At 38.6% G+C, this 20,799-nt stretch overlaps 1 protein-coding gene across 1 annotated transcript in view; it reads left to right on the plus strand.

Moving 5' to 3' along the window:
• Positions 1-6,653, plus strand: part of cps1 (carbamoyl-phosphate synthase 1, mitochondrial) — a 42,677-nt gene extending 36,024 nt beyond the window's left edge. Inside the window, exons 33-38 of the mRNA XM_026296327.1 lie at positions 1,727-1,801; positions 1,918-2,016; positions 4,573-4,632; positions 4,816-4,928; positions 6,269-6,398; positions 6,481-6,653. Coding sequence (XP_026152112.1) covers positions 1,727-1,801; positions 1,918-2,016; positions 4,573-4,632; positions 4,816-4,928; positions 6,269-6,398; positions 6,481-6,594 — 591 coding nt within the window. The 3' untranslated portion in view covers positions 6,595-6,653. The remainder of the gene's footprint in view (positions 1-1,726; positions 1,802-1,917; positions 2,017-4,572; positions 4,633-4,815; positions 4,929-6,268; positions 6,399-6,480) is intronic.
• The last annotated feature ends 14,146 nt before the right edge of the window (positions 6,654-20,799 follow it).

Consider the following 20,799-nt stretch of genomic DNA (forward strand, 5'->3'; position numbering starts at 1 on the left):
AAACAAAATCTTGGTACAAGTCTACCAGTGAATATAAAGGCATTTCCACAGGTGTCACTTCAGCCTCCAACAAGGCTCACGGTGACTAACAAAGCTATATGACAGTGTCTTACTTTATTCATTCACTTCTTCACCAGAGCTCAGCTGGTGCCCCAAGATAACATTGTTCATGTTGTGGAGCCTTATGGTTCTGGTGTCTTTTAAGAGTGGGTGGTCTGTGTAGGACAGGGAGATGGGGAAGTGTTGTGGTGGCAGAGCCTTGGTTTTTGGGACACAGACACACACGCCAGTTTTTTTTATAAATGTGTTCATGCATGAGTTTGTGTGCGGTTTCTTATTTTCAGTGCCTTTAAATCTTTAAAAGCATCCTTCTCATTCCTGTGTTTGTGGTTTCCACTTTAAGTTCTGCTTTATTCATAGTTTTGATGATTAAGTGGTTGCTGTAAATGTGGTTCTGTAGCTGGTGCAATGTGTACAGTTGTGAATGATGTCAAAATCACAGGATTTACTCAGGGACCCACAAGTCAATGTCTTTGTGTCATTCTGTATTTTATAAATTCTCCTGACTGCCCCTAATTTTACTGAAGGTTCTTGTAACTTTTGCTGCACTATTAAAATTTCACTTTCACTGTTTTTCATTCTCACTGTGTTCCTGTCCTTCTATTTCATTTTTCATTTCTTTTTTGAATGCATTTGGCCATTTTATCTCTGCATACTACCCCATCCTTCTGACTCTTTGAACAAAGCCATGATAAGCAATTCTAGTTCCCTGTCTGCATTCCTTTCTTCTTGTCCCCTCTTACATTAGTATGCTAACGTTACATTCAGCTGATTAGATAGCCCGCTTCAAGGATGAATCCCCCCCTTGTGGCCCTTGCTTGAACATGTGTGTCAGTGTGTGTATGCATGAACCAGAACGCCACACCACCTCTCTCTTCAAGGCAATGGGGGTTGTTTCATTTACAATGAAGAAATAAGAATAGCTTCCCACGTGGCACTGCACTATACTTAATTTGTCTGTAATACAATAATGAGAAGATATTGTCTTGCCCCTGCACTTTCTGTCCAATCACTTTCTCCTCCCTTTACTTGTAATTTTTCAAAATTTCTTTTGCTTGAGCTCTTCAAATTTTTTTTATTCTCATCACCTATTGCCTTCCTTTTATTTATTCTTTCTGTTTTAATTATGTAATGCCTTCTTTTTATTGATTATGTCCTACCTTCTTATCCCATTCTCTCAGCATGCAAAACAGCCATGCAAACAGCCTGGTTTAAAAGTACTGGTGTTCTGTTTGAGGAACATCCTTTCTTTCAAGATTTTTTTTTTTTTCCTTTTTCATCCGTCTGTACCAACAGTTGTTACGTCTTTGAGCTTTTCTTAAAGTCTGTCACTGCTTGTCTTTTCTCTGATGTGCCCTCACCTTCATAGAAACTGAAATATTGGTTTGCAAGAGATACTGAATAATACTGGGAAAAATATTTAGTATGAGCCTTTATTTATCATTAAAGAGACATTTTTACCCATATTCCATAAGGTTTATGTGAGGTATTTAGGGAAATGCAAACTGTGTCTCACCTCTGGGTGGCAGTAGTGTCATTAAATGATTATTGATTGACAGTTTAAAGTATTTTATAAAATACTTTCATAGATTTAGTACTAGGAGGTTTTCATGATCAATCTATGAGTTTTCAGAACTATTCCTTTCCTCTTACCTGCTTCCACCAGGCGCCCATGTTCTCCTGGCCACGGCTGAGGGAGGCAGACCCAGTGCTTCGCTGTGAGATGGCCTCCACTGGAGAAGTACATACCTCAGAAACGATACAATGAAATGTTTGTGTGTGTGTGTGTTTTTTATTATTTGGAGAGCCAGTGTTAAAAGTTAACTCCCGTGGGTCTGTTTGTGTGTGTCATTGCAGGTAGCTTGTTTTGGAGCAAACATTTATTCAGCCTTCCTGAAGGCAATGCTCTCCACGGGCTTCAAGCTGCCACAGAAGGGCATCCTGATTGGGATTCAGGTAAGACTACAGCCATCTGGAGGTTCATTTGCCTCCTGTCTGCGTTTCCTTTTGGTGCCTCTTGCCCACAAGACACCAAATGTGAGGTGCCTTCTGAACAGGTGGCTTAAATCTTGTAGGCTACTAGTTTATTCCAGTGCTAGCCTGGTGCCTCAGTTTGTTTCACACCAAATCACACCTTTATTTGTGCAACTAACAATTCTCATGTGACTTAAAACTATAATTCAGGTATCAAGCGACAGTGTATGAATGAGCCGTAGCAGTTCAAATGCAGTTTGCAGACAAACAATCAAGCTAAAAAGAATACCTGACTTAAAATACAGACACAAATACACAGACTGGAAACTAAAACGATTCAAAAACAAGGTCCTTATGAATTCACCATTAGTTAAGTGGAACGTGCCACAAAAAAATAATAAAGCTAGTCAAGTACAAAAAACTTTTCCCTCATCAGCCAAGTGTTCTGGTAAATTAGGTCTTAAATTATCAGTGCTGGATAGACCTGCTGTAAAAACCATCTTTTTGCTGTTTTCCATGTCATAGTCCCAGAGGAGAACAATATAATGGTTTGGACTGTTTTAAGACACCACATTACATGAGTGTTACCAGACTGTAAGACTGTTGCAGCAATAGATCTTTTGGTGCCTTTCTTTTACAGTATCATTTGCTGTCAGTTGATAAGAGTAAAGAACACTAAAGCAGCTATAATACATATTTTTTCCAAAGGTAGATTAGATGCCAATAGAAGTGTGATGGAAAAGGGAGCACATGTAGTGACAAGCTCACAGAAAGCTATCACCTGACTCTGCAGTCCCTCTCAGCTCAGCAGAACTTTTTAGGATTTTTTTGTTTGTTTTGCTTTTTGTGACACATTTTTACTGTTTTGGTCAATCTCATTGTTTATATTACTTCGTTTTTAGCAGCAAGCAGCTTTTTTTCCACCCAAAACCCACTCATTGGGAGCAAACAGCTAAAATGAGAGTGAAAATTGGCCTTACATTCTGCAGATAGCTGGAAATACAATTCTAAATGAATGCTAATATTGTAAATGTGCTGTTGAGTTAGGCATGAGTTAAAAGGTGCTAATTAGTCAGCTTCAGCTCATAGTAAAAAAAAAAAAAAAAAAACAATAGCCAGGTGGCAAATGATCAATTTCTGCTACTTTTCTGGAAAGTTTGAGAAAACAATTTTGAAAACAAGACATTCTCGTATTCTGAAGAATTCTACATACAGTAATATGCAGTAATAATCAGTTACACCCATGTTCTTATATTATAAACACATACTACAAAGAATATTTAGTTTTTACATTTGGTCAAGTATCATGACCCAGCTACAATTTATTTAGTTGTCACTATCTTTCGTTTTCTCTCTAAATTTCTGCTGTTTCAAATTGGAGTCACCTTTTTGTATCAGTTCCTCATCTGCGTTAAAATAGCAAATTAGTAACTTGTATGTCATATAAGGCTTATTAAGTTAGGTTGCAGACTGTACAAAAAATATCAAACCAGAGCACAATGATGTTTGTGATACAGCAGTAATTTTAGCAAGCATATTGTTTACAGAGCTGAAGGGCACCCAGTGTGAGCATAATCAGTTGTAAATCAGCAACAAAAACGCACAAAGGAATTTTCAGCACTTTCAGTACACTTGGTGGAATCCATTAAGTAGGTCATTTGAAGTACCAACAAAAATGTATTATAAACTGAATTTTTTATTCTTCTTTAACATTCTCACTTTGTTCTTTGTGTGAAAAATGAATATAACTGCAATCCCCTAAAAACAAACCCATATCAAATCCAACACTGTAAAGTATAACCTAATCTTGAGCCATGGGAGGTACAGTATCTTTTGAAGTTGTTTGGATCCCTTCATTTTGTGCACAGTGTGTTGTGTATAGATGTTAGACTTTATTTAAAGCAGCTTTCAATTCACAACACACCATAATAAAAAGGCAAAGACATTTTACACAAATGTATTAAATTTGACCTGAGTAATAATGGCCCTGGTTGTATACAGGCAGGATAAAATCATCTTTAACATCTGCAAGTAAATACATATATTTTGACAGCATGGGCAACTGATAGGGCAAGTTATTGAGAAAATAAATGCAACCATAAAAACAGTAAAACTGGAAATAAAATGAAATCCTGAAATAAAGTGAAAAATAAAGCAGCCCTGACATATAGCACTGGAGTGGCTTCAGGGCCAATCTCCAAAGTCTTTGGGATGGCCACACACTCAGTGGTTTCCAAAGTCTGTTTTTTCTGTAATTACTGCTCAACACAATGTAAATAGTTCTATAGTCAATAATCTTAATTGCCCTCATACTGACTGCACAGTAAGACGACTGTTTTTAAGAGGGGACAGAGAGATTAGGGGAAAAAAAAAAATTAGAACAGACTTTCAGTGATGAACACTGTTATGGACTGTCTCCTACAATTTCTGTGAAGCATTGTGGATGAAGAGAAATCCATAAAATCCTTTGGCTTTTATTTTAAATTTTGTTTCATTATTTGTTTTTCAAAAAAATCTGTCTGCTTCCGTCTCTTCCAGCATTCGTTCCGACCCAATTTCCTGGCTACAGCACACCAGCTGAAAGAGGAAGGCTTTAAGGTGAGCGCTGAAAGCCTGTGTGTTTCAGGCACTACAGACTAAACCCAGACATATGTTCCTTCCTGGTCCTAATGTTTTTGCCTTAAGAGATCTAAAAAAAAAAAAAAAAAAAAAAAAAAGACCTATGTACGCACAATATTGTTCATAACATTCTGCGTTGTAATGTTGCCTTATTTTTTCTAGCTCTATGCTACCGAAGCCACTTCTGCCTGGCTGTGTGCCAATGATGTGCCTGCCACTCCAGTAGCCTGGCCCACTGAGAAGGAGGGAGACACCAATTTGCCCAGTATTAAGAGGTAGGGAATTGTTGTTTTGTCATGTACTATTTCTTTTGACACCCATCATGGAAAACAACACCAGCTAATGTAAAACTCTGAATCAAAACTTATAGGCTAATATTTACTTACATTCCTAAGTAAGTAATACATAAATTATGATTCGTTAGACTCAAATTTGAGATATCAAATCAGCACAGGATTTTGTCTTAAGATCTAAGGATAAGGATATAGATCCTTCATTATCACCGTAATTTGCTGACAGGGATCAAGGACGATGTAGCAGTCTCTGAAGTCCTCTGAAGTCATTGCATTAACTAGTCTAGGGCTTGTATAGGGAGGATGAGGAAAGTCTTATGTCAGAGCAATGCCAAATCACATTAGGAGAAATTAAAAACAGCTGCTGAAGCATTTTGATATTCATGTAGACTTGGCCAACAATGTGACTGGGTGTATGTGACTTTTTGTTTTTATATTAAAAAATAAATAAATAAGGACAAATTTAAGTAATCAGAGTTACAGTTAATTTGAATGTGTTTCTTCAACCAATTGATGAAATTAACTATTGATCCTATGACATTTGCTTTAGAACTTGTTCTGTTCTGTCACAATTAAGGCTGTCGCAGTGCAGGGTAATTGTTGCAGGCTGCAATTTTCTAGTAATGATTCCACAAACCAGTCATGATCATGGTACAACCATCTGGACTGTACTGTACGTTTCGAAATGAGCAGGTGAAGGGCTAGATCAAAAACACCACACACAAATGTGTACACATAAGGCTGGTTGGCATCAGCTGTGTTGTGAGGTTTCATAGAGGCCAACACTTAGAAAAACACTATAGAAAAAAACATGTCCATTGTAGATACTGTTGTCTGCCCTTCATATTTTCCTATTAGTATTCCATGATGTTTGTCGAAGGCCATGAAATGAAAAAGCTGTGTGTCTGTGTACTTGGATGAGCAGTGTGAGGACCAGTTTGAGTTTCATGCTGTGCTATTTTGGCTAATCCTCACTTAGGTGTGATGATTAAAGGTACGGACAGGGGCTTTAGACCTTGCCTCTGCATTTTCTCTGTCCTCAGAGAGGGTGATGCACAAATGTGTGTCTCTGGTATTGTGGGGACTCATGATGTGGGGACTCAGCCTTCTTCATGGGGACCAGATGTTGTAAGTCCTTGAAATTTAGGGTGTCAACTCGGTTGAGTGTTACAATGACGTTATAGGAACCCTGGGGTGGCTGTGGCTCAGGAGGTGAAGCAGGTCATCCACTGAATGGGAAATAGTGTAAAGCACTTTGCTTCAAATGGCTTAAATGTCTCCGTCATGTGAACTCTGATAGTGTTTTTTGCATGTTTTTATAGACTGATCAGTGAGGGTCATATTGACCTGGTTGTTAACCTGCCCAATAACAACACTCGCCATGTGAAGGATAACTTCCTCATTCGCAGAATGGCTGTCGACCACGGTGTTCCTCTAATCACCAATTACCAGGTCAGTAAATGTGACAATACCATCTGATTAGGTAAGTGGTGACATGCTCATTTATGTTTACATACTGTCCCTTGTGTATTAGGTGGTAAAGCTGTTTGCCGAGGCCATTCGCTACAAAGGTGAGCTTGACACTACCAGCTTGTTCCACTACCGGCAGAAAGAAGGCCAAGAAAGTAAGGCCAGCCAGCAGGGTTAAAAGTTACCAAGCTACCAAGTTCTTTGATTTGTTTTGTAGTGTAGTGATATTGAGTGGGAGCAAATTTTCAAAAAAAAAAAAAAAAAAAAAAACTAAACCAACAATTGTTGAAATTTTCTTAAGTATTTGTGAATGAATCACAGCTTTTAATTTCTCAGCTCATTCAATTCTCATTTTAAAAGCCAAAACCTAGTACAGGATTGGCCTAATTCATATACAGTATCTCACAGAAGTGAGTACAATAATAATAATAATAATAATAATAAATTATTTACAAAAATGTGAGTGGTGTACTCACAAAGTGAGATACTGTATTTTTGTTTAAGACTTACAATTGCATTGAAACTGTACTATATAGTATACCTGTACTATGCATGACTTTCATAGAGAGTCATAGAATCTTTCATAGAATGAAAGTAATTTTTACACATTTTAAATTTTAAAAAATTTCCCAAGATCTTCAGCCTGGAATACAACCCATTGACACCTAATATTTATATCTTTGGATTTATTGGTGTACATAATGTATTTGTATCCCAACCTGGTACAATTTGGTTCTGATTTGTGTTATGTAAAAATCCAGTGAAGGACAACGAAGTCTCTTGTCTTCTGTGTGTGTTGTGTTTGTACATATGCCGGTGGAGACTTTCATTCATCCAGTCCATGGTATATCCAGAGTAGAGGTAATAATGACCCAATGTTCACAACTGTATTTGCTAATGTTTGATTTCCAATTTTCAGTACCTGTAGTTTTATTCTCCAGCATGAATCCAATGTTACCTTCTACTTCTTCTATGTTTATTTTATGTGCGTGGCAAAACAAGTTAGCAAAATTAGAATGTTTCCAGAATCTAATGTTAGTTGATAATAGGTTATTGATATTGTTCATTATTTTTCTTAGAGGTGCTTAGATGGACTTTGTGTGCTTGAGCAAGTACATATGGCTTTAAAAAATAAGGATTTAAACTGTGCTGTGAAACCATGATGATGGTTTGTTCACTAGTTCAAGGTCATTTATCCTCCATTTGCCAACATCCACAGATATTGAGGAAAAAGGCAATTTGATTGACAAGGGACAGTGTCACATATGTCCCACAACAATAACACTAGGTTGCCTGGTGAGGCACCTACCTGTTAATCAGCTTAATATGCTCAGCCATCAGCCGATGCCATTCATGTTAAAAATTGCAATAATCGGCCAACCGCAGCAGGACTTACTGGAGGCTCTAATCCGAAAAGCTTCTGCCATTCTCACTGACTGGTCAAGAGTCCCAGGTATTTGGAGTTGTTGACACGTTGAGGGCCCCTGAAATCACATTGTAAAGGGTGTTGTAGACGTCTCCTTCTCCTGAGTGATGGTTGTTCTAGTTTGAAGTAGATGGCTTCTTTCACTCTTCTTTTAAACCAGCTATCTTCTCTGGAAAAAAAGTGTAAATTGTTGTCTTCAAAGGTGTGTGTTTTGTCCTTCAGATGGAGATGAACCACTGAGTCTTGTACTGCGGGGTTGTCTCTCCTGTGTTATGCCATTTACTTGTGAAGCAGTTGCTTTGTTTGTCCAGCATGCAGTTTTTCCTACATTACACTGCTTTTTACTTGGCGTTTTATCTTTTGGTAGACAGGGATACACAGGGATGTGATATTTGTTGACGATCCTCCTCGGTTGTTTGATACCACTGCAATATTTTAAATGAAGATGTGTTGTTTTCTGTTTTAGAGGGGTTCTTACTAGATCTTTTTGTGATTTTGACAAAGGAGCAGTAGTTCCGTAATGTGTCTGTACTCCACTCAGTTCCCATATACTTTGATGTTTAGGCTTCTGTTGTCTTCCAGGAAAGTCAGACTATTTTCTCTGACATCCCCCCATGTGATCCAGAGATGGAGATTTGACTCTGCAACTTAGAATCGAACCACACTTAAGTTGTATACACAGTAACTTCAGACTTGACTTGATCATCAAAGGACTTGAGACTCAAAGCAGACTTGATGTTTGGGAATCATGAACAATGTTTATATATATTTATTTTATTTTAGTGTGTTAACATAGATTTCTGACAAGCAGTGTGTTTACTATATTCCTCTTTTGCAACCATGAGACTTGAGACTTGATTTGGACATGTGACCAGAGACTTGAGAGGGGGAGACTTGAGACTTGGACTTCCAAAAAAATGACTTGTGAGTATTTCTGGCATCCACAATTCCTGACATCCACTGCGTGACACTGGTGAACTGTTGGCACAGCCATGCTTTTGTCTCTAAAATCCCTCATTGTATTTAAAATAGATGTTTGTCAAGGAGAGCACATTTTTGGTCTAGGCTGAGGTTGGTTCTGTTAGTTAATGTTCTTCACTGCTTCAGAGGTTGGACTACATGTGAAGAGCAAAGTGACAGCAAAGGAGTTTGGTGTATGACTTCATCTGAGCTCCTGTGGTTGAAAACACCTCGCCTCAGTGCTTCACAGGTAGCTGTGTCTTTAGACAGGTCACCTTAGAGTGGTATCAGCTGTGTTCAGTACCATGGTGTGTCTCCTTTTATCAGCCGGTGATATTCTGATCTTTTCTTGGAGATGTCACTGCATTCCTTTCTTGAATGGTAAGATTAGACTGCTGTTTTCATCCTTAGTTGTTCTGCTTCTGCTACTGTAAGTTGTTCCTGGTTGGTGTTATTTCAAAGTTCAGTCCCTTGGGTAAAACAACATTTTCTGATTGGGTCAACAGATCCTCTGCATCAAACAGCCCTTTGTCTCTCTTATACACAAATGCAGCTGCACTGGAACACAACATAGTGATTAAAATACAATTTGGGAGGAGGTTAATAGAAAATACAGCATTCTGTCCCTGAAACAGGACAAGGTTTTTTTTTCTTTTTTTCCTTTTTTTTAAAAATCAGTAAACTCTATTAACAGGAGCAGCATGTAATACATAACTCTAAACCAGCACAACCCTCAGTAACAGATGAAGCTGACAGAAATACAGTATAAACTTTCGTGTTCATTTCTCACCTTTGTTTCATTTGTGTGGTTCCCTGTGCAGCGAAACAAAAATCCATAAACCCAGTTATGTCCACTGAGGTTGGGGGATAAAACTGTTTTAAAAGGATAAACAACCCATTCCATAAAGATGATAAACAGCTAAATTTTGATTAATATGTCTGTTCTGCGTCTGATCAACTCACTGCACAATCATCTCAACGATGTAAGAAATATTAAATTCCAAAAATGCCTATTGCAGACACCCGACAGCCTTTCACCCCAAAAATCATTCCTGAAATGAAAATACAGAAATGGAGAATTACTGTATTTTCCAGGCTATAAGTCACTGGAGTATGAGTTGCTTGGTGAACAGAATAAGAAAATCTATAAGTTGCATTTCTAATTATACTAATTACAGTCTAAATTAGCCAGTGAATAACATAGGCATAACAACAAGCACAAGTGCATTATGAAATTCATTAATTTGTGTCTACTACTACTCCACAAAATTACTGTAAATATACACATATAAGTTGCTTTGCTGACAAGCCAGGGGAGTAAAAAAAGAGTGCGACTCATAGTCCGGAAAATATGGTACTTTAAATATACAGACATCACACCAACAAGAAGTAGGGGTCTGATAGATGTTATAAGTCAAGTGGTGTCAATTGGTCTAAAACACTGTTTGAAACGAACTGACTAAGACACAAGTTTAAGCTCACAGCTTGAGCTTCACCCTATAGTGAGCTTTAACAGTTTCTGGTGTAGTGCAATTTCTTGCTTTTATTGCAGTTTTCTTGGCTTTGATATTGGTCATGGGTGTGAGAGAAATAAGTGAGAGAGAAGGAACGTGGGAAAGTGAGAAAAATCTAAATATATTTATGATTCTAAGAAAAAAAATCTTTTTGAGCCAATTCTACCTCAGCAGCCCGGGGGCCATCGGAGTCACAATTCACTGCAGGGAAAGTAACCAAGCAACACGACTGCTTGTTCCCTGCTGACAATAACTCCCAGCTAGACCCCTGTCTGCAAATCCTACTTTGATTAAAGTATAGTATAAATTTAACCTTACTCTGCTGTTATGAAAATCTCATGTTCTGTTCTGGGTTTGCTGGCACTGAACTCTTCAGGGTTACACAGACGTCTTAGCTCCTGTACAAAATCAAGGCCTTTGGGCAAGCAAAATGAAAAATGACTACAAACTGTCAAAACATTTCTATTTTTGGTAAAGTTAAATTTAAAGTGAGCAGGTACAGGATCTGTAAGAAAATTGAAACTGGAGTTCCTAGTAGCTAAAGTTTTAAATCACTGTCATACCACACAAATACAAAGGGACACTAAATATGCCTTAGGAAATAGGCTGATTGCTATATGCTAATGCTACTTTTTTTTTTTTTTTACATTTTGGGGTTCATCTATGTGGAAATCTCCTTTAAAACACAGACGTAAGATGTTTACTTTCTTATCACACAACACAATCCATGTGAATCACATTTTACTACATCGACTGTAGACTGATCTCTAATGTAAATACTGCGAACATGAAGGTTGCCAGCTCAACAAGTAGGGGAAGTTATAGGACCCTTAACTGAGAACACTAGACAGTGTTGACAGATTCTCTTTGTTGATCTTTTTATTGCTGTGAAAGGGTCTCAGACATCTTAGATGAAGCCTCAACCTGGTGTAAAATCTGCTTTCAGATTCGTGAAACCTTAGCTTTATCCAAATATACCTTAAAACCTTCAGACTACAGTTTCAGAATTGTAAAACCTCTATTATATTTGTGAGGACACGAAACAGGGCCAAATTTCACCATTGAGAACACACTGCGTAAGTTCTGGATCTGGATGTGAAAAAAACAAAACAAAACATGTAGAGTAGTTTATAAAGAAAAGTTTTAAATGCGGTTTCAGATATGTAAAGACCCTTATTTACTTTAATAGAAGTAAGAGCATTTATCAATATTTTTTACTGTAGGAACTCACACCCATCTCCACCAATATTTAAGAGTGCCTTAAAAAAAAAAAAGTTAGAGCTGTCCTAGCTGGTTAGCCGCTGCCAAAAAATGGCGATCGGATAGATATGTGCAGATTCAGCAAGAGGAGAGATATTTTGCTTAATGAAACAGAGTTCAAAGAAAGATATTGTATGGACAAAGACAGATCTTGCGCAGTCAACAAGCTGCCTCCACAGAAACCAGGGTCACTAAAACATCATGTTATTAACAGGGGAAGTGCCACACTGCAAAAGTGATGATTTGTTGCAACTGAAAATTTCAGCCATGGTGTGGAATCAACTAAAAACAAGCTGCAGCACACACATTGAAGTCATTGCCCAGAGCACCATCGAGGGCACTAACACTAACACTTTAGTGATTATGGATGAGAACTGTGTGATCTCTGATTCTGTGGCCAAATGGATCCACACCACACACACAAGGGTCCTCAGTGAGAACACAGTAAAACTTTTTTTTTTTTTCAAAACAATTACGTTCCCCCTGGATACACAGCTTTATTATATGGAATTAGAAAAAATGATTGGATAGTGCTGATGAGGATAATTTCATGCATTGGAGTCACATTACCAGTGGCTTTCCAATAAAGTTAGCCTCTACCCTTCACTATAGAAAGAGAATTGGTATAAAGCATATTATTAAAGCTTTTAATGATCATCTTATACAAATAGAGCCTTTGCTTGAATTGGTGCTTATTTTAGTATTTCAGTTTTCCCTCTGTCTAAAACCTCAACCTATAAACCTCAACCAGCAGAATAAAAGTACACCATGTCTCTAATGTCTACTTTGCAGCTTTGTCTGACATAAAACTGGATTTCTCCTTGCTGAAAGTGAGAGTAGTAGTCTTCATAAATACCTTCTAAGTCCTGCTCTGAGGTATGAATGGTTTTAGTACAAAGGAACATTTCACTGGGATACCTAAGAGTGATTCTGAGATGCTAATTAAATACAGGACCCAGTCTACGGTCTAGATAGAGAAAACTTACCCGTGTGAGTGTGTGTGGTTGTCTGTCTTTGTGTGTCTATATGTGGTCCTGTGATGGACTGTTGACCTGTCCAGGGTGCTCCAGCAGATCCCCGTGACCCCGGTTAAGGAATAAGCAGGTATAGAAAATGGATGGATGGATAACAGACATGAAAATGCAGCCTAAAAGAAAGAGCTATACTGTAACAGCAGGTAAGGTATGCAGCTGACAGCTGACAGCTGACACAGAGGCTGGAGTGAGTGTCAGCATTCAGGCATCCTGAGAGAGGAGGAAAACACACCACCTTTCCCCTGAAGTTGGTGGAGTTGTTTACTTGACACAGGATGGAGAGTTCAATAAGTTAGGTAATGCACTTCTGTTTGTCGTATGTCCACATTCTCCGTAGGCTAATTTAGACTAGAATTAGTTTAATTAGAAATGCACCAAAGGGATTTATATGTTTTTTTCTGTTCAACAAGACCGTATTTGCTAAGAGTAACTAATATTCCAGTGCAACTCATAGTTCAGAAAATACAGCACATAGATAAAACAGGTTTCACAAACCAGAAAGTGAGTCGGAATTGGAGGTATGACATTCATTTAGGATGTCTAAGAGGATCAAAAACAGAACTTTCCCCTTAACTAGTGAATAAGAAGCATCATTAGCTTTTCTCCAATAACCTGGTGAGATCCAGACTATAGCAGACTTAACCATACATGCTGTATGCTGCAATATGATTCCTGTTCATTTTGGTGCCTTCAGAGTTCAGAGTTTAAGCTACAGCTTCCATTCATTACGTTCCAACCAAGAGACACACACTTCATTTTATAAACCTGACATGAGCAAGCAAAACAGGCTGGCAAACACATCCCGACTAGCTAACTTAGTGATCGATATGCTATTGTATTGATGACTAACATTATTTGTGGAAATGCTACATTCAATTATAATAATAGCCAGGCTTTTTACTTTCAGCAAGCACACCAACCTCAGGTAGTCTGGGGCACATTCATTGTGGAATGTTCATTTCAACCCTCTTACCTCGCCATTCTAACCCCGTCTGGTCCCTGAACATGCAGTAGACCTATATTCAGCTGTCAGCTGTGGAGATCTGTCGACAAAAGGAAGAGACAAGAATGTCAAAATAATTTTCCACTGTGTTCCAGGACATTTTATTATTCCGTTCATTTTTACGGCTCTTTCCATGGCTAGCAAACAGGTCTGGGCTCAGTTTTGACTGAGGTATGGCTGCAAGGAGCATGGGAAACTAACTTTGCATTGTTTTAGGAAAACCTGTGCATTTCATCTTATTCAGTTGGTGGTACTGTTCAGGCAGACAGGGGGAAAAAACAAGCCAGTTCCTTCAGTAATTACATTAAGCAGCCAAACATGATGCACAGAACATGAGGGTTTGTAAAGGCCTAATGGAAACTAAAGCCAATCACAACAGGAACACCGCAGGCAAACTTCAGATCTATCCCCACTAATAAAAAAAAGATACGCCTGCTCAAATCAAACAGAATATTTGACAATGTCAGACTTTGTTCCTGTTTTTTTTTTTTTTTAATAGAAGAATGAGGGCATGTAGTCAGAGCAGCCATGTCCAGAAATGCTAAATAATGCAGTCACTACACTGCATTCCTCTAGCTGGCATGAAGAGAGACCCGCTGTTTTCCACTGGAGGAAAAATAAACCTGGCTAATTGACATGCGTTCTTCATGCTGTGCTAAATGAATTATTTATGAAGGTGAAGCGCAAGCAGGACTTAGAAGACATTGCATCCCTGTGGGATGAGTCACATAGTAGTTGGAGTCCAATCAATGTGAACAAAGAGATGTTAAAGGACCAATCAGTTTTTTTCGCCCATATCAAACAAAAGTACAGTGGCAAGAAAACGCAAACACCTGGTTTTTCTGCATAAAATGTGATCTGTTCTTCAGCTAAGTCACACGTACAGACAAACGCAGGGTGCTTAAGCTAATGACAGGTAAGCTATTTAAATAATTTATGCTTTGATTGAACAAACCTATTAAACATTCACAGTGATTCCTTGGATTTTATAACTGACCGAACTTCCTTTTTTTGCAACAGTGACCTCAAACAAGAGCTTCCAGAGTGTATAATGATTTGGGTGCTATACATTAAAACTTAGCTGATGATTTGACCATGTTTAATACATACAGTATGTATAAATAAATGCAACAAATCCCAATGGCTCACTTGCTTTTTCTTGCCTCTTATAAAAAAAAAAGGGTTTCAGATTTTACGGTAACTTTTAATTACATATAAAGATTTGCACTTCTTTGTAGCATTCTGCATCACACTATGTATTTGTAACACATACAGTGCCTGTTGGAAATCTCCTGCCAATATACATACACACTCAAATACTAACCTCAAATAACACTTAAGGTTATACAGTAGGACACAGCAAGTCTTTGCCTGCCCTGTTTCATTAGGTGTTAAATACCATTTTGACAGCAAGACACCACGCTATTAGCCCTAATAGCAGCTCCTTGCAAAATAAATTGTGCAGCTTAATTGTCTCCAAAGCCATCAAGCAGTTTGAGTTGCCATCTGTACAGAAAAGATTGCCATAATGTGTTTCCATGCTGCTACAAGACAGTCACATATTGTTTGATGGTCTCTATTCACCTCAGGAGTTTTAGAATTAGTCTCCAATAACAGACAGACGTCACTTACAAATCCACATAGAAAGAAGATACATAGCAGTGTCTCCAAGTCGATCAAAGTGCTGAAGTCTATGTTTTCGGATTTAAGGACTGTTGGCTCAGTCTATGCTGATGATGGTGTGGTGAAAATGAATACAGATACACACTTTTATACTTACAGTAAGTAAAAACCAGATTATGAAGGCAGCACTCTTTTTAGATTACATGGGTCTTTGTGCTTTGTCAAGAGACTTTATTATCTAGTATTCATTTAGCTATTGAGAGAAATTCAGAATTGTTTTATTTAGTTTCTAATTTGGGTTTTATTCTTTCCACCCAAGAAACAATAAATAGGAAAATTGGAGTTTGCTTATGCAGTTTTTAAAACCCTAAATTAAAGATGTGTTACCCATGTTTTACCTCACTTTAATGTAAAATAAAAAGTGATTATTTTTCACTGTTTAAAAAGTAACATCAATAAATGAAAACATATCATTACTACAGCCAAATATTTTTCTATAAAGGTGGAAAACTGTCAGTCTGTTTTATAGGACTGATGTGTTCAGTGTCTGTTCACTGCCTGATAAATCCATAATATCCAGAAGCTGGCTGGTCAAAAGGGGCAGGGTATCTGTGTATGTCTGAGCTTCACACACTAATTACTGTACTCCTCAATCACATCAAATCTTCCATATATGCAAGCTAGTTTGATGAGCCAACTTAAATGACACCTTTTGAATTACTTCCTTGTTAGTGTACAATTAGGAACACTTTGCAAGAGAAACGGCAGTGATGGCAAATTCCCTTTTGTTATGTCCTTACCTTGCAGGTTTCAAGGGAGGACTTTGAGAATGAGGGATTTAAAGTGTGTGCTTTGCAATCAGCACAACAAAACTTTCACTAAGCTCAATCACATCCCTTGTTTAGTGAGAGGAGGTGGCAATTAAATGCTATGGTGGATTGGAGTTAGTATTCTGTGGCTGTACAGTCCATGGAGATTGGAACTCAGGCTTCCTCTATAATGCCAAAGGTAAGTGTGTTGCTCCTCAATCTCCAAAACACACACATACTTGTCCGTCCGTCCCCCCCCTTAGGACGTCTTTTCACTGACTTACATTCATTTGCTGGAGACTTACCCGTACTTTAATCATATCAATAGTAGGTTCCCGCTGTTGGGTCATCCAACAGAAAAAAAAAGACAAGAAAAAAAAACAAAACAAAACAAAACAAAAAACAAGGCTAGCCTCTCGTTTGGATTACTGTAACTCACTCCTCACTGGTCTACCTCTCAAATCACTTCGCAAACTTCAACTTGTCCAGAACTCTGCTGCCCGAATCATCACCAGAACTCCATCCTCACATCATATCACCCCTGTCCTTAAACAACTTCACTGGCTCCCTGTGTCCTTCCGTATAAACTATAAAATCCTCCTTCTCACCTACAAAGCCCTCCACTCTATTGCCCCACCATACATCACTGAACTACTTCATATCTATTCTCCGCCTCGTCCTCTCCGCTCCTCCAGTTCCACTCTCCTCTGCACCCCTACAGCGCGCCTGGCCACCATGGGCGCTAGATCCTTCAGCCACACTGCGCCCCGCCTTTGGAACATTCTCCCTCATCGCATCCGGTCGTCTCCGGACTTATCAACTTTTAAATCATCACTCAAAACATATCTGTTCCGTATAGCGTTTTCCACCTAACTCTCTTAACTTCTCAAAGCAGCCCGTGATGTTCTACCACCCTCTGCCTATTTCATATTGTCTCATACTGTTTCATATTTGTTGTTCTGTCATCTGGGTTTCTGTATTTCAATTTACTTTTACTGTACTTCGCCCACTTCATAGATAATCCACGCTTTTGCCTTTACATTCTCTCCCGCCGTTTATGTATTCTTGTTACTGTTGTTTTAATGCACTCTATGTATATCATGCTGTATGCTTCCTTTTCTATCTGTAAGGTGACCTTGAGACTTTGAAAGGCGCCATGAAATAAAATGTATTATTATTATTATTATTATAAGCACAAGCTCAGAAAAATGCAGAAACGTCCAGTATGCAGAGTGTGCTAAAAACACACTAACGCAAAGCAAAGGCCTAAAGATGCACTACCACTGTAAACTGAAGACCAGTTTGGGTAACTGAATTCCCTGCCTTACTGAACTCTGGTAGTGCTACCTAGCAGTTGTGTTTACCTTGTGCACACAGCAAGGCTGTGTCCGAATGTCCACCATAGTCCCTAACCCCTCAGTCGCTATGTAGTGGACTTTTTTTTCTGTCACCGATTATAACGTAGCACGGGCCACCGGCACATGTAGACGTCACTACCTGTTTCAAACTAATTATTTTCATTATTTTAATAATTTAATGGTAAAAATGAATTTATCTAATCCTGAATGTTTTCATATAACCATCTCTTCAGAATTTTCAACTACAATCTTGAATCTACATTTATAACTTTCGGGTGATTTTTCATCCACGCAATGCATGATGGTCTATTCTGCCCATCTAGTGACCATCGCTGCTCACTACTTTTTACAATGCATTGTGGGAAATTTTGAGGGAACTACTTTTCAGTTACTAGCTATTCGGACACCACTACAAAATGGTGTAGTTAATACATAGGGCCCTATGTAGTGTTTGGGAGGACATTCGGACCTGCAGTAACCTGTATTGCACTGGTCTACAAGTGGTCTCAGCAATGCAGAGGGTAAGACTGGGACATAAAATTGGCTATGGTATTGTTGGCCCTAATAGCCCAGCCATAAACAGTCAGACAACTAGCAGTCCAGCAGAGGAACATCAGAGGCTGGTGAAGGATTATCCTGGGTCTGCACTGATGTTGCTATGGTGTCGGCGTGACGATGGGATACGTACTACAACATAAATAAACTGGTTATCATCCTTGACTTTGTTCTACTTGTCATCAAGACTTACAGCTGTCTCTCATCATTGCAACTAAGTCTTCAACTCAACCTCATCAGCCCTCTCTCATTGTATTGACCGGCCTACTTTAGCAATTAATCAGATTTTAAACTTTTTTTTTGTTGGCTACCTAAACACAGCTATCTTTCTCATTACTTACTTTGGCTTTTTATCTTCATTTACCAGTAATGGAAGTTGACAGCAACAATACATACTTGCAGATTGTCCATGGTTTAGCTTTGATAGTTAATGGGCATAGTTTTGTGTCATTCTCGTCAGGTGGACTGGCTCTTACAATATTAGAGATTGGTGCTTAAATCACAATTTAAGAGCTGTTACATTAAACTGAATTCTGTTTTATTACAGCTGAAATGCATTTTGTACTGCACTTAAATTATTACCAGTTTTTAAAGTCAACTCCACCTCTTGTCAGCTAGAACATTAAACTGGCGTGTTCACATGAATGCATCAGTTAATCCAATGATGTGATATGTAAGTTAAAAGTGGCTTTCAAATAAAACTAGAACCATTGTCTTTATTGCGAACTTCTTTTGAATTCTGCACCTCCGGCAACTGTAAGATCTTCCTTTTTGATTGTGGCAGGGCTAGTGGCTATTAGGTAAAGTCAACCTCTGAAAAGAGACTGAACAACAAAAGCACAACTTACAAAGCAGAATCACTTAAAGACACACTTCCTAAGGAACCATACGGATTTATTTTTCTCAAAGCAACTCGGCAACAGTTTCCTTTTAGTGACACAGGCACATGGCCCAGGCTAGAAAAGGCCTCAAAGACAGAATCAAAAAGCCTTTCATGAAAATGACACATTTTGTTGGATTGCTCAGCTCATCAAAAGCTCTCCCACCATGCTGTGTCTCTGTGTTGTATCTACAATATGTGTTCTTTCCCCAACCCTGGGGTACAGATCTGCACAAATGTGTGCTGAGTGGGTTCCTTAAAGTGTGGGACTTTAAGACAAGCTACATGAATAGAGCTGGCAGGTAATTATGGAGGTGTGTAGGAACAAAGGCCCAGTGCTGCTCATTTCACCAAACGTTTCCAACTGAGAAGAGCTTCATCGACACATGGAGGGAAACTTCTGACTTATCAGGCAGTTGTGGAAGTCCAAATAATAACACTGTAAAACATTTGAAGTCACTCTGCAGATGGCATGCTGAGGGATAAGCCTGAGACTAGTACTACGTGAGTCTGAAATTGATTGATTCAGTCTGTTTATATTCGGAGGACGACTGAAGGAGTGTTGCATAAGAAGCAAGCATAAGGAGCTCATTCTAAACACTTCAAAAGCTTTGTAAGAGGGCAGCAAGATGAACTAATTTAAAAACAACACAACATTAAACATTTAACACTGGCTCTGTTGCATAACTGTTTCTTTAAACTCATTAGATATGAATCCAGGCCAAGTAAATATTTCACCGTGGGCTAATGTTACGTCTGATCCCTAGCTTCTCTGCTTTTGAGCCACATTGAAACTATCCCTCTACCTCTATTGGGAAAGCAAATTTTTATCAAAAATCCCTAAAAAAAAAAGCGTAAACATGTGGCCATTTTTAAACCAAAGCATGTAACACATCTGTAGAGTTTATTACAATTGATTTACAACGCTGCCTGATTTAATTTGCCTCTCTCCGTACAATAAAACAGTAATGGATTCTTCTCTCTGCTGTCCACTTGATTATAAAAGCTTAAGGGCTAAACAGTGAGAGAGGCAGTCTGTTTTGTGATGCAGGCAGCTTGTGTCAGCCATTTTCAATTTAACACTCCCTGGCAAAGGGGAACTATAACATTTATTATGTCTGGCAAAGGGGGAGTGGGAGAGCACAGCAGGTATGACAGGTTAGTAGTGCGGTGGCAGCAGTGCCCACAGGGGTAATAGCTGCTTAGGTAAGGGAACAAAAACTATAATGAGATAAGAGTGCTCATTGATTACCCCTCATTACAGTACGGATGATGCCCATCTTTAATACTCAGAGGAGGTGGCACCCCTCCCTCCCTCCCTCCCTCCATTTTCTCTCTCCAGACCACATATATGCATCTATCCACCCAAGATGTAGAAGAATAGCTGAAAGGTTGGCTATTTGCAGAAGACTACTGGACTACAACAAGTACTCTCATTTTACACAGAGTCTTGTTGGAATTGACAAATTACACACTTTTAGTAAATACAAACATGATGAAAGATTTTCAGGAAAATTTTCTTTGTATGTGCTCTGAAAATTATTGCATCTGTCCCCTCTCCATGACGGCAGGCTTTTCCCCCCGAGGTTTTTTTTTTTTTCTTTGAAAGGTTAGTGCAGGATTCAGACACACCTAATGAGCAAGTGGTGGTAATTTAGGAAAATTCTGTCTATGAATTTAGTGAGATATGGTGCAGGCAGTCATGCAACATTGCTTCAGGGGAAAACATCCAGCTGGTGTTGGTGAAGTGCTCTGGAGTTTTATACTCTCGGCAGTGAACTCACATTTCTGAGAGGTTTCTTTGAGGATGAGCGGTCAATGACTGAACTGATGACCTTAAAGGAAAATCGACTTGATCAGATTTTCGATGCTGCATTTTTTTGTGTTTATTGATGCCTACTCGGTCACAGTATAATGATGTTTTGTGAAATTTGTAAAAAAAAAAACTGTTACTGACACTT

Source organism: Mastacembelus armatus, chromosome 21, assembly GCF_900324485.2.
Source record: "Mastacembelus armatus chromosome 21, fMasArm1.2, whole genome shotgun sequence".
Taxonomy (NCBI): Eukaryota; Metazoa; Chordata; class Actinopteri; order Synbranchiformes; family Mastacembelidae; genus Mastacembelus; species Mastacembelus armatus.